Genomic DNA, 15,180 nt, shown 5'->3' with positions numbered 1-15,180 from the left:
ATGGTTCTGAGGCATCAAACAAACTACCAGTCAACCAGTCATCGTAGTTTTTGTAAGTATATAGGACTTCGTACACTTCAGTTGTTCCTATTCAATACAATTAGCATTAAACTTTATCACTATGTAAAATGAATTTACCAGGAACATAGATAAACTTTGAGCCCATATAATGAAATTATATATTAAACCAAACCAAAATAACTCAATCGCAAAAAATCTATCATCAAGGCAGCACCTGGCGCTCCCTAGCCTAGGCGTTCATTTTCATTGCGCAATATTACGATATTGTACAACTTATTGACGTTTACGATCAATATTGAAGATTGCGCAAAGATTTTTGGTCCCAAAAATTTCATTCATAATTTCTGAAAAACATTGTGTTTTCTTCGATATTAACCTTACACAGTTAATTTTGCAGTATTCGTAATATTGCGCAATTTAAATAATTTTTATTGTATGATCGTCTAGTTGGAGCCTAAGGCAGGGGCGCATCTCATACCCAGTGATTTAAATAGATTAAGAATACGATAAAGGAGTAAAGCTAAATGTTATTTTAATTTCTTAATACCTCACTCACAAAAGAAATGTTTATTAAATTGCTTTGAAGAACTTAATATTGACCCGAAAAGCCAAGAGTTCGAAATAATGCGAAATTGCCAATAATCACTGTAGGTATTTAAAAAGTCGATTGTTGATCGTATTTATGTGTGTGAGTGAATTATTATTATTTTAATTTTTTGTCGCATAATTCACAAGTTCTTTATAGATTAGTGTTCAATAATAACATAAATATTCATTTCTTCATGTTATGTCGACCTTCAGAAATGACCTTTAAACTTTATAGTCAATAGGATCCAAATGCGCATGCGTAGATTTATCCGTCAAATTTTGTTTGGCGCGCTGATAACTAAGACCACTTGATCACGATGAAATTACTTATTTTAGTCGTACGGCAGATACCATATATAGCTCACGTTTCTAATAATCTCTGCACTAGCGTAATCACTTACAACGAAAATGTCTAGTGAAGAATTAAATATCAAGAGAAAGATGGCACGACAGAATGGTATTGTGCAACCTTTGTTGACTGGTGAGTAAATTATAAATTATTTTGGAGCGAATTTTAAATGTCAAATGTACTTTAGAACTAATAAAGTAATCTTAGGATGGATTTCACCATTTAACTATAACGATAACCAGCCGTATACTTGCCGCCCATTGGACAAATCGGCGATTTGACAACTGAAAATGGTTCGGTTATCGTTATAGTTAAACGGTGCAACTGGCCATTAGTGTTGTGTAGATAATAATGAAGGTTTTGACTTCCTTGTGTCTATTTAATTCTGTGATACTTTTACCTTCTTGACACTGGTTTTATATAAACTTTAAATCATTAAAAAAATCCAAGTTAGTTTTTCTAATGCAGTTTTTGTATTATTTTGGGTTCAGTATTATACTCAATTAGCCTATAGTTAAGTATACTGTTGCTAATAAAATCCAATAAAAATCATTTATTTATTTTGTTTCCAATAATTTTAATAAGCTAGAACTTGTATACCTAGTTGTGTGTAGGTTTCTGGGTAAGTGCTTAATAATTATCTTTATTATACTTCATATTTATTTAAACATTTGGAACTGTAATCTTTAGTACTTATTATCATTAAAATCTTTAAAAAACAATTTTCTCTTCAGATCTGTATCAAATAACCATGGCTTATGCCTACTGGAAATCTGGAAAAGTCAATGATGTGGCTGTATTTGATTTATTTTTCCGCACAAATCCTTTCCAAGGAGAATTTACTATTTTTGCCGGTCTAGAGGAGTGCTTGAAGTTTTTGGAAAACTTTCACTATTCTGATAGTGGTATGTAGTTTTAAAAAATACTCTTTACTTTTTTCTTATATATATTTTAAGTATTTGGAGATATATATTTGTTTATTTTTCAGATATTGAATATTTGAAGCAAACTTTACCAGAAAATATAGAACCAGAATTTTTTGCCTACTTGAAAGATTTAACTTGCAAGGATATAAGAGTGAGTGCTATTGAGGAAGGTTCGGTCGTATTTCCAAGGTTTGCAATAATTTTTCGTTATTATTATGTTTATTAACTGAATTATCACTTTATAAAATCTATATTTTAACTGAATAAGCTTTAAGTGTTGATACAAAGTTAATTATTTTTATAACAACTTGTATTTAAATAAGAAATTAACATTGGAAACCCAACATACTTTTACAATGTCTATCTCAGTATCATTACTATTTTGATGCCATACAATGAACTAATCATTTAAGAGCTTAATGCAATAAGTTCTGGTATGAAAAAAAAATGGGCAAATAGAAGGACTGATTCTATTTGAAATACATATTTTGAATACTAGATCAGTAATGTCAGTAATCAGGTTTTAATACTTATTTCATACATCAGTACAATTACCCCAATAGCACCTTATCCTACTTATATTATAAATGTGAAAGTTTGTGAGAATGTATGGATGTATGTTTGTTATTCAATCACGCAAAAACGGCTGGACCGATTTGATTGAAATTTGGTATGTAGATAGGTGATACCCTGGATTAACACATGGGCTACTTTTTATCAACACACCACGCGGGCGAAGCCGCTGGCAGAAGCTAGTTTAAAATATATTTATTTAAATTGTAAATAAGGTGCTATTGCACCTTCATTATGATGAAGATATAATTTTAACATTGCTTATAATACTTGAAACCAGCTGTTTCCCATGTTGTTGTCTCAAAACATGGAAAACAGCTTTACTGTCTGTAGTATTGTCACAAAAACAAATTAGTAAAATAATTGTCTTTGTGCCAAAAATAAATTGAAAAGAAAATTGTAATCACACAAAGACAGCTAGTTTGCCTTTATATCGTTAGTGTTAAACTACTGCTCTACATATACTATTTCATTAGGTACAAACAGTTTTCCCGCGTTTTAACTCGTGCCCCAGGGGAACTACTTCATGTACCCAGATAAAATATAGCCTATGTAACTTGAGGAAATTGCAGTTACCTAATTGTGAAAGAATTTTTCAAAGGGAACAAATATAATGACCACCATAAAATGCTTTGATACCCTTAGTTTTGCAACCAGAAAAATCTACTGAACACCAGAAAAATAAAGTCTAAAAATGTAATAGTACCAGCTATTTTAGTCACGACTTCACTTTAAATTGTATTCGACCACCAAATTTAGTAAATGATCACCAACTCTTGACGACCAAATTAATGTATTATTTTTGCCTAAATAAGTCACTGTGATTGCCATAAAATGTAGGCTTATTATCAAATAAAGTATTATGATGCCATATTAAGTTATGTGTCCGGCTTGCAATGCATGCGTGAGTGTCAGTATGACGAGTGACAGGGGAAAATGGAAGAAAATGACATATTGCGCCGACCCCAAGTAAAATTGGGAACAGGGCAGGAGAAAGAAGAAGAAGAATGTGTTTCTCAATACACTCCCTCGAAAACACACTCTTATCGCACTGTTTAGAGGCATGCAATAGACAATTTTCCACCCTAGTGCAGGAAAAGGGTCCCCATAATGTAATTACATTTATTGTATCAGGCCGAACTTATTTTTTTGGAGTCAGTTTACTTAAACAGGATAGCAAGATGTAAAAACTTTGATTATCATTTTATATTAAAACGCTGGTATAATTTTGATGATCATTCACTACTTTTGGTGATCATTTACTACTTTTGGGATAACAATGATTTATTTGGACTCATTTTGCTTAAATAGGATAGCAGAATGTAAAAACTTTGGTTATCATTTTACTTTAAAATGGTGGTTTAATTTTGGTGATCATTTACTATTTTTGGCTTGCGCATGATTTATTTTGGAGTAATTTCACTTAAATGGGATAGCAAAGTGTTAAAACTTTGGTTATCATTTTACATTAAAATGCGAGTTTCATTTTGGTGATCATTTACTATTTTTGTCTGCTATTTGTTACTATTTCTGGTGATCAGTTAAACATAAGCCTTTTTCAAATAAGTTCAATAGTATTGGAGCTTTTAGAGTACAAACAAAAAAATGTTTCCTTTTTATCATATTAGTGTAGATAAGATTAAATTAGCTGTTTATATTTTGTTGTTGTTTTATGACGCTGTATCTTGCAGGGTGCCTTTATTGAGAGTTGAAGGACCTTTAATTGTAGCACAGCTGTTGGAAACGACTTTGTTAACTCTCGTCAACTTTGCAAGGTAAGTTACTTGCTATCACATATTCGCATATTGCAATATTGACGCATTTATAGCGGGTTGCGAAAACTGTCCCGTTAATACCTACCTACTTCTCCTTGTGTAAATTTTATATATACTTACATAAAGTTCTGTTCTCGATAACCATTTCAACATTAAAGTTTTATTCCTCTCAGCAATTTTATCGTTATCGATTTAGTCGGTTTGAGATTTTTTAGTCCGTAGAGAAAAACGTCGCTATCGGTACTTTATTATGATGTTTATCAGTTATTTTTATCTTAATTTTTTTTTTTAAGAGCAATTGAAATATCAACCATATGTATACCCACATAAAGAAAGAAGTATTTAGTCGTTTTCCGCTTTTCAATCCTCAGAAAACAACTACACGCACTTAGATAAAAAGTATCACATAAATACCTAGCTAAGCCCCATTTAAATGAGATACATAATAAAGGTACTTATTTCTTTTAATTTGACACCATAGTGCCTTCCTGAGATTAGACAGTCTTTGCAATAAAAAGTTGTGCCTACAGATTTAAGAACGCTCAATACAATATAAGTTCAGAAAATTGAACTTGAAAAATCATGTTGACACCTTTTTGGGAGATCAAAATCTGCTATGAGCTTTTATATAGAGTTCGTCTAAGCAGAAATGACAATCATTATGAACAATACATTAAATAGAAATGACCTTGTTATTGGTAATTGTTTGTTTGACTGACTAAAATGTAGCTGAATTACCAATAACAAGGGCAGTATTCATAAAACGATTGCACATCATCAATCCATCTGCACACTCTCTCACAATGCATCATACTTGCCAAGGCTTTTATTTTCGCGCACTCTTTCATTATGCATCAAACTTTTCAAGGCTTAAAATGTTCGCGCACTCTCTCATTATGCATCAATGGTTAATCATACTTGTCAAGGCTTATAATAGGTTTCCATACTCTCCCATTATGCATAAACAGCTAAATCATACTTGTCAAGGCTTATATGTTCAGATATGAATATTTGCTCTTCGATAGTCGGTATACTATCTCACTTATCAGATAGTATGCGAGCATGGATGCGTCGGATAATTACTAGCTATCTTTCATTAGTTTGACTATAGGTACCTGTCTTGTAATTGGGTCGTTAAGCACTAGCATAGCCTACTATGTCACAGTATACTGCTAATATGCTTTATCTACTCAAGTGCCAGTTACATCAGACAAATGTATTAATTAAAAGATATCAGTGCCTATGTACTCTACCCTAAACAATCGAGCTGAACCTACGCTTCAAGGACGTATTCATTGTTCAATCGACAAAAACGCCTTGTGACAAAACTAATTAACCTCAAAGCCAAGTAGGACTCGTACCCACATTACACAAACAACTACCAGTTTATATGCACACAATTTCGTTTTAAATGTTGAAATTGGATACCCTTATCATTGAAAGAAATGCAATGTTGTTTTCTAAAGTAATTTGTCTGTAGGTATTACTAATTAATGATATGCAATGATTATGCGTACCTACTAACGTAAATTAGCTCTAAGCAGCTATTTCGTAGTGACGCGGCTATTTTAAATTGTGCTTAGGTGTAGGTATATGTTCTTTCTTGTTGGTCATAATAAAAAAATGCCTGCTCCCTAAAAATATAACCCATATAGTTATTTTAAGTTAGTGCTTTTCTTTCAGTTTGATGGCAACGAACGCTGCACGATATAGAATGGTTGCTGGAAAGAATGTTTCTTTACTTGAGTTTGGTTTACGAAGAGCCCAAGGCCCAGACGGTGGATTGTCAGCCTCAAAATATGCTTATATTGGTAAAATCCTACTTTTTTATTATCAGCTTAATTATTCTGCAGACAAAGTTGCTTTGTTCACATATTTTGGAGCTAAATAATATGTTGAGTATATTGTATAGGGGCGCAAATGAACTGGTCTGTTATTGATTGTATTAGCGTGTTTTTGCGCAGCTCAGGCGGCTAGCGAACCCAGTACCAGGTACGAGGCTCGCGGACGCTATTCAAACTTGTGCAATATAAAACACCCTGCCGCGCCATTGACTCATAAGAATCCCCAATAGCGAATATACTTTTCGTTAATAGGTTTAATCAGGCAAGTTTCGCGAACCTTGCCCTTGAATGTCTCACCTGCTCGGTACTCTTGTACTGCCTGCTACCAAACTTTTAAATTACTTTTTGCTTACCTGCTCGAATGAGGGATGATACCTTTATCCAAACTGCTTAGTCATTGTATATAGGTACTACTTTCGTAAACACTTTGGTCAACTATACTAACTACTTCTAATTTGTAGAGCTACTAGATTGCTAATGCTATACCAATTTGTTTCAGGGGGATTTGATGGCACAAGCAACGTATTGGCGGGTAAAATGTTCAATATCCCGGTGCGAGGCACGCACGCGCACTCGTTTGTGACGTCGTTCAGCACGCTGCAGGACTTGCACTCGGTGACGATCCGACACGCACAGACGCAGGAGCCGAGCAACCTGCTCGAGCTGTCGCTAGAGTGGCGCAAGCGAGTGTCGGCCGTCATAGATATCTCTCCGGAGGAAGCGAGCGACGGTGAACTAGCTGCCCTCATATCCTATGCCCTAGCATTCCCGTCGGGTTTCTTGGCTCTAGTGGATACGTACGATGTCAAGAGGTATAATTTTCAAGGCTTACCGTCACGACACAGGCAGCATAATATGAATGGGCATTCTGGCTACAATAGCAACTGTGGAACCAATGGTACTAGAGTACTCAAATCACCGACTATACATAGTCCATATGGATATAGCACGGTCGAACGCACACTGAGGTAAAGATGCAAATAGACAACTCATTGACATTTGGTGTCTGATAAACTTATATTATTGTTTTGCATTTTCATTTATATTTTAAGTTTTGTGAAGTTTTCATTGTTACTTAGAATTGTTCTGTGTACTGGCAAGCCCAGTTGTTGCAATATCATTTGACATCTCCATCGTTAGGGGGGCATGAGACTCATAACACTGGGAGGAATGACTTATGCAAGCACACATTCTAACTAACACATGCGCCGGGATTATCTGGGAATACTTAACAATCATGGCCGTAGAATACAATTTTATGTTTTATTTCGCTTTTTCAGTGAAGCGTATATGGACGACGCTTCATGTACAACCGAATGTAAATAAATGAGAACACGTCCTACGAGAATTTTATATTTGCTTCAGTGTGACGTATTATCGTGCCCTATATGCAAGATTAGGGGCAATGTTAGTCATTGGGCACAGTTGCATTGTATAGGGATATGCACACATTCACTGTACTCAAGCCGGTATTGCATGTATAGCTACCATCATGCACCTTATATAAACATAGTAAGAAACTGGATATTTTATTTATATTTTTATGTGAATTTATTTTCAACGAATGTAGTGAACAAAATGTAGTAAACACATTGTATGGCTACGTATTCGCAAATGACCTCATACATACCTTTAACACAAGCACGACACGTTGCATAGGTACGGTATAAGTAGGAACTGTAGGTATGTAGTTGCAGAGATACCCCAAGCAGCACACCCTGTAACGGATAGTTGCGTAATTGATACCAGTACTTTGTATTGTTGCTCTTAACTTCTAGTAGTATTGAACTAATGTTTCTTAACAGGAGTGGTCTGCTAAACTTCTGTGCTGTGGCCTTAGCGCTAAACGACTGTGGCTACAGAGCCGTGGGTATCCGTATCGACAGCGGTGATCTGGCTTATTTGTCTGTACTAGCACGGGAGACCTTCGAGAGCATCGCCGAAGCTTTCAAACTGCCCTGGTTCTCTAAATTAACCATTGTAGCTTCGAACGACATTAACGAGGAAACTATATTGAGCTTGAACGAACAAGGACACAAAATCGACTGCTTCGGAATTGGAACACATCTAGGTAATGTGATCCTTACATAATAAAAAAAAATCTACACTTTGTGTAATTTTATGTATTTACAAATCTATTCATACAATGCTAACTGTGCTGAACTGGTACTTTTTGCTGATAACATAACTACTATGACTCAAGAGTAATATGGTACAAGGAAACATCCATTTAATAAAATTGTTTAGATGTCGTGCCACAGTGAACTCAACGATGTTTGTTATTTGTTTTACAGTAACGTGTCAACGCCAGCCCGCCTTAGGCTGCGTTTACAAATTAACAGAAATTAATGGACAGCCGCGCATCAAACTGAGTCAAGATGTTGGGAAAGTCACTATACCTGGTCACAAAGAGGTACGGCGACGGTACTTAAGTACAACAACTAACATTAATTATTAATGGAACGTTTTCAGTTGATGAGGTCAAACCGTTATCAGAGCAAATAGATTGATACTCTTGCTTGTTTATGAGTACGATAATGACAACAGGCTTGTTTGTCATTAAGTTTGTGTGCAAATACAAATGAAAACGAACGTTATCTTGATTGAAATAGTGGTTAATGAAGTTAGGAGAATAATGCTGCTTTGATTGAACTTTAACTCTAATCGGTTACAAGTTATCTCAGTAATCGTTTCGTTCGACTAACATTATTATCGTGGCCCGTCGCCCAATATTACGTTCGCGACTATGCAGATATCGATAAAACTATGATTTGATGAGATTACGTTGGTAGGAACGGAATATCGAATTACGTACGGCCCTGAACCGATGCGTGTTATCAAAGAGAAAAATATACTATTGTCATGAATACCAATACATAGATATAGCTGGTTAAAGTATCATTGCACGACACAAGGTCTTGTGAATTACTAATACTTTGTCAGCTTTATTGATTGTTCAAAGACTAGTATTTACCATCGATTTACTAGACTGCTATGGATGTTTGACAGACAATATAGATACCCATTGTTTCATAATCCTCTGCGACAAAATAAATATTGTGCCTCTGCCAAGCAAATTGTCTATCAAAGTTAATTTACTGAATTTATTTAATGATACCGGTTTGTTATACGCCTCAAACAGATGAAGGCTAAGCCGAATATAATTATTAACCACATAAGAATTCGTATACAAAAAACTTTATGTACTGACCTGCACAATAATATAAAATTCTTTTAAACAGGTACCTAATCATAACTAATGTTCGGTTTCCTTGATTATTTTATTTTACCTGCATACCAAATGAGATCATATTCTATGAAATTATTCAGTTTCCTCATTTGCCGTCAAAAATATATTTAACTGATGCCTATTTTATTTCCACATATTTTTTACTCATTAAACTGACATTCTCTTTTGTAAGTCTTTAGTTTTATAATAAAAAATATATAATATATATATCAATAAGTTAACCTTTTCTGTACTAATCAGTCGTAAATCTTATTTCAGGCTTACAGACTATTCGGTGCGGATGGTCACGCTCTGATCGACTTGCTGCAGCGTTCATCGGAGCCCGCCCCCGAGGTCGGACAAAAGGTGCTCTGTAGGCATCCCTTCCAAGAGTCTAAACGCGCTTACGTCATCCCCAGCAAAGTTGAACATCTATACAAGGTTAGTTCATTATCTCTTCTCAGAATTATTAAGGAAAGAATAAATCTTATTATTGATGCGTCAGCTAAATGTTATGTATGGGTTTTAGTGATTACCCACCTTGTAATTTAGCATGGTTATTTCTTAATGATGTCATTTTTTTTTCTAGTAGGTAACTTGTGTAGATTAAAAATATTTTTTTATTGATTGAATATGGAGTAAATTCTTAAATTCGAAGCATTATTTACTTTATATTTACACCTACAAAAATACATCCGTTTTTGTAAAATTTTTACTTGCATTTGTCTTATAAGTCCGAAAAAAACATTTTATTACAATCACTATTCGGCTCACTTAACCCAAAAAATATAATTGTACAGGTGTATTGGAAGGATGGCCTCATTTACTCGATGCCGAAACCATTACACGAGGTGCGAGAGCGGGTACAATCGTCACTAAGGACTCTGCGACAGGACATCAAGAGGAATTTGAACCCCACCCCTTACAAGGTTTGTAAATAGCAATATAAATCATCCATAAACTTATCGAGAAAGAATGAACATTATTCAGCATGAAACAGACCCACTGTTTGCTGGATACTTATCTTAAATTCTAAAGTAATACAGTCTGACTATTTTGAACCTTACATATCTAGTCATAAGTACTATTGCAGAGAAAATATTTATTCTGTCTGTACCATAAATTTTCAAGCAAATTGGCAAGAATTTGCATATGACGTTTTGGTAATGTGCAACTAAAGTATGTTATCTATCATGTTTACTGTGTTGTAAATAATAGTTTTGTTCAGTATTTTTTTCTGTTGTTACTTGTTGATGGAAGGGAATAAGCTTAATTTAAAAAAGCTTATCTGTGTATAAAACCCATATAGGAATTAAATCTATACTAATATTATAAAGCTGAAGAGTTTGTTTGTTTGTTTGTTTGTTTGAACGCGCTAATCTCAGTAACTACTGGTCCGATTTGAAAATTTCTTTCAGTGTTACGTAGTACGGGAAGAAGTTCCCTCGGGATGCGGGTGAAACCGCTGGCAGAAGCTAGTACATTATAATATTTTAAAGAATATCATGTTTTTTTTTTCAGGTGGCAGTCAGTGATGACCTGTACAATTTCATCCATGATTTGTGGCTCCAGAATGCACCTATTGGAGAGTTATCATGAAAGGAACGTTAGTATCCACCTTCTACTAAAAGAAGAAAATCTTAAGAGCTTGGTAAACCTTGTCTAAGGAACACAACGATAATGTCACAAGCCTATAGGCTTATTTATGAAAATGTGACAAAATATATATAGTATTTTAAATACTGTCGTATATGTAGCATACTTACTGTTAATAAGGAAAACTTAATTCATCCTTATTTAAGTACACAATATTTTTATTGGATTGTCTTCATAAAAGAAGTTTAAACTTAAATTAGGATTAAAATAGTTAACTTATATATTGGCTATTTTAAACTTGATAACTTCATTGTGGGAGACTTAAAATATTTGTTATATTCAAAAATATCTAAGATAGAAAGACATTTTAGTCTGGGAACAATCAATAGTATAATTTTATATTTACCTATTCCAACTTGGTATTTTTTAACAATATACAATGGATTCTTACACATATTTTGATAAATAGGCTTTGAATAATAAATATAGGCTTTCGCCTGAATGAAATAAAAAGCTTGAAGCTGAAACAATATTGCGTCAGCTTACGCTATTCTTGCAATGTTGATGTGAATTATGGCCTAAAATATTATATATCTGGTATCGTACTATAATCTGCCACGTTATAATTTATCCAGATAGTATGTGGCAGCCAGTTCGTTATAAATTATGATGTTGTACTAATCATTGCAACCATTTCAAATTCCAAGTTTATTCCTGTACTAGTCAAATAGAACAATGTGTTTTTCGCTAATTTTAAAGTAACAAAAAAAGTTTAGTTATATATAATTATCAAAATTATTTAAATTAATGTTGCATTCCTTCACTTTGAATATTGAAGCTTAAACCAAAGGATTTATGGCAGTTTCTTATATGTAGTACACTCGTGTCTTGTAATCCCTTGCCATTTGTATATGAAGTGTTCCATTGAACTTATGCAGTTATAGTATACCTAGTAATCTTCATTACATTCGCAGAGTAAATATTATTTAGATAAAATATTGAAGTTGTATGAAGTAGCTTTTAAAGGTTTAGTTAGTTTCGAAGAGAGATACAGTAACATTTTGTACAAATTATGTATTTATTACAAAACATAGTGCATTTAGTTCACCTTTAGGTAGAGAGTAGATCGAAGGGACGTGATATTAGGTTATTGATTTTGTTGTTATTGGTGGAGGAAATTTGTTGTTGTGATAATATATAAATTTTATGAAATATGTTTAATCTTATAAAAAAAGTGTTATCAACACATATAAATATCATGGACCTTTCAGAACTGGTTTCTGGTTTTTAGTTAATATGTTTAGAAAACCCTGAAATAGCTGTATAGTTTTTGTATACCTACTTAAAACATGTGAATATTGACAATTTAAAATTGTCAGTTGAAGCTGGATAATGATGTGTTCTAGGTTTTAGCTAGCATTTGCAAAGGCATGACAGAAATAATAACAGAAAATATGTATATCTTATGGCTTTGTCACGTGCAAATGAGTTTTATATTTATACCTTCTGAAAATATATGCAATATTATATAATAACTTTTAAGAGTACCCCTAAAATTGGTAATGAACGTACAGCGTCGATCGTCATTACACCCACGTTGAAACATGCGCATTCAGTAAGAATGGACTCTGATATTATAAGAATGGTATTTAGTCTGGCACTAATGCTGTTGAGTTTGCACAGATTTCAGACCAATCTATGTATGTATGGACATTTATGAACAGCACTGTGCATTTGGCATTAAAAAAATAGTATAAAAGCGTTTTCTCCAATTTCATTTGAATGTGTGACTGTGTGTACAACATTTCAATTATTCTGTTGTATATTTACCCAGTATGCAAACTTTACCTTTTAAATATGGTAAAAGTAACAGTCGTGTAAGTTTTAAACTAAGCCTATTCTTGAAATGTACTGTGCACTGTAAAGTGACTTTTTATTGGAGAATAACGATTTTTAAGAAATAAATGATACCACAGTTATTAGTTGTGAACATATAAAGAAGATACTTTATTAAGCAATGTAACTAAACTCGGTTTGAGAATTAATGCTCTGTAAATATTTCCGTAAAGTTTCTTGGCACTCCGTCCGTTTAATAGAGGACATTGGCTTACGAAGTAAAAATAATAGCGTCGCATAATCCAACTAATTCATTAAGTGTAGGGTGTTTTTGTGTACGGAAATCCTTTATGAAAACTTTTGTGAATTTTATGTAAGTAATATGAATATCCTTTTAAAAATTTCGAGTAGTAAAAAAGAAAGTACATTATTTTATGGGAATGATGTATAGAATAGTCAAGACACTGCATGAACTTTTAAATAAATGTTCTGTGTAGGTTAGCACAAGCACTGGCCTGTTCACGGTGTTTTCTGTGCCTTTGAAATTTGAATATAGCTATTATTATAAGAAAAACACAGTTTTTTTATTATTTTGAATGTATTTTAGAAGGTTGCTTATCTACATAGTAAAACTTGGGTGAAATTGAATGAATAAATAACATACTTTTGTAATGAAGTCTTTTATTATTACTGATACTAACTAGGGCATGCAATACCGGTTAACCGGTTTCGTTTTTACCGGTAAATCGCCCATTTTTGCGGGTTTTAAATTACCGGTAAAAATAATATGAAACCGGTAATTTACCGGTTTTTACATTTTTCTGATAAAATATAGCAATTGTTCATTTAACGTCAAATCTTTGTTATGTAGCCTGAATATAATGTAATGTTGCATACATTACGTATTGTAAGAGTGTTATAGTTGCTGTTTTTTAGAAAAGTAAACTTGTGTGTCCTTAACTATCTCTAGGTTAGATACAAATCTTCTTTCTCATCTTAATTTATAAAATCTAAACAAATTGTATTCATTCAGTTATTCTGTTTTTCCTCATAGCTGTCAGCTCATACTAGGTACACATGTAGCTAATGCTTATTTTACCTACTCTATGACCTTACTGAGCAAGGGCTTTTACTTCACCACCATGCGGACTGCTCTGAGGACACGGTGGAGCACACAGTCCAGGTGTGCACTGCCTGGGAAGGGTACCGCCGTGTTGTCGTCGAGGCAATAGGCAGCGGCGACCTTTCGCGTCCTTCCCTGGTTCAAGCCATGGTCCGGAGCTAGACGGAATGGGAAGCCGTCGCCCCTTCTGCGAAGCAGTCATGCTCGAGAAGGAGACGGCGGAGCGACTGCGAGTAGCACCTCTCATCCCAGCCGCTGTAGTGGACCAGGAAGACACCACGGGCGCCAAGGGTCGAGAGACGACTCCCGGCCACCGTAGGCGTCGGTCTGTAGGCGGTGAGTTCGAGTGGCTCATCGTTCCACCGTCTGCATAGACAACAGACCCGTGTCAGCGGCGCGCGTTGTTCCACGGGCTCCTCAGGGAGATGTCAGCAAACCCAGTGGGGCCCAGCAGGGCCAAGGCCTGCCGGGGCCGCGGGATTGTTCGAAAGAGTTACCGCTACCCTGGTCCATAAAACGCCTACTAAAAAACATGGGTTTTAGACAGAAAGAGTCTGTCATTTGATGATTTACCATAAAAAAGGGCTTTCCCTTCAATGAAAAATATATTTTTTACGGTAATTCTTAGCGTTTATCCCATCTTGTGACGGGGTCGGCTTTCCGTATCTTCCTTCTTCCACTTCGCTCTATCCTCCTGAATAGACATCTTCCTCTTCGAGTTCGCAGATTTTCATGTCATTCATTACGACACTCAACCACCACGGTTTCGACCTACCTTTGCGCCTTTGACCGGGTATATTGAGATTGAGTATCACATTCACACTGCCGGTGTCCTCAGGTATCACTCCTTTTTAATGTCCGTACCATCGCAGCCGTTTCTCTTGCATTTTGTCGGCGACATCGCGTACGGATGGTACTGACATGTTTTTTGTTACGGCCTACGACACAAAAAACGTTTACCACCTTATACTTTGCATATTTATTTAGTTTTTGCTTTAAGACTACCCAATCTTATTGTTATAATATCACATTTTAAAAAAATTACAAAAATTACCGTTTTACCGGTTTACCGGTAAAAATATTTTTATTACCGATTTTTTACCGGTAATTTTTGTTTTACCGAAATTGCATGCCCTAATACTAACGAAAACCGAATTGCGAACATCCTTTTGAAATCGGTAAGAAATAGTATGTGTGTATTGCTGTCCCTTTGGGCACTTTACTATAGATTTAATCCTCTGCTGTGCATTGAGATGGAGCGTTGAAATACCCATAGGTGATTTTTTTAGGAATTTGAAATTTTCCATCAGCCCCGTTAAT

General features: G+C 34.6%; 1 protein-coding gene across 2 annotated transcripts; it reads left to right on the top strand.

Moving 5' to 3' along the window:
- The first annotated feature begins 670 nt into the window (after positions 1–670).
- LOC124643101 (nicotinate phosphoribosyltransferase) lies at positions 671–13,409 on the top strand. 2 transcript variants are annotated; one of them, XM_047181996.1, is made up of 11 exons: positions 671–1,090; positions 1,693–1,863; positions 1,947–2,073; positions 4,149–4,232; positions 5,916–6,043; positions 6,576–7,044; positions 7,882–8,147; positions 8,371–8,489; positions 9,585–9,746; positions 10,106–10,234; positions 10,827–13,409. In XM_047181996.1, exons 1-11 carry the CDS (start codon positions 1,018–1,020, stop codon positions 10,902–10,904), a joined length of 1,806 nt encoding a protein of 601 aa, XP_047037952.1. In that variant the 5' UTR covers positions 671–1,017; the 3' UTR covers positions 10,905–13,409. The 2 variants fall into 2 exon arrangements, with proteins under 2 accessions (XP_047037952.1, XP_047038021.1); XM_047182065.1 differs by having other exon boundaries at positions 673–1,090; positions 6,576–6,888.
- The last annotated feature ends 1,771 nt before the right edge of the window (positions 13,410–15,180 follow it).

Source organism: Helicoverpa zea, chromosome 1 (genome assembly GCF_022581195.2).
Source record: "Helicoverpa zea isolate HzStark_Cry1AcR chromosome 1, ilHelZeax1.1, whole genome shotgun sequence".
In the NCBI taxonomy this organism is placed as follows: domain Eukaryota; kingdom Metazoa; phylum Arthropoda; class Insecta; order Lepidoptera; family Noctuidae; genus Helicoverpa; species Helicoverpa zea.
This window is presented reverse-complemented; position numbering and strand designations above follow the sequence as displayed.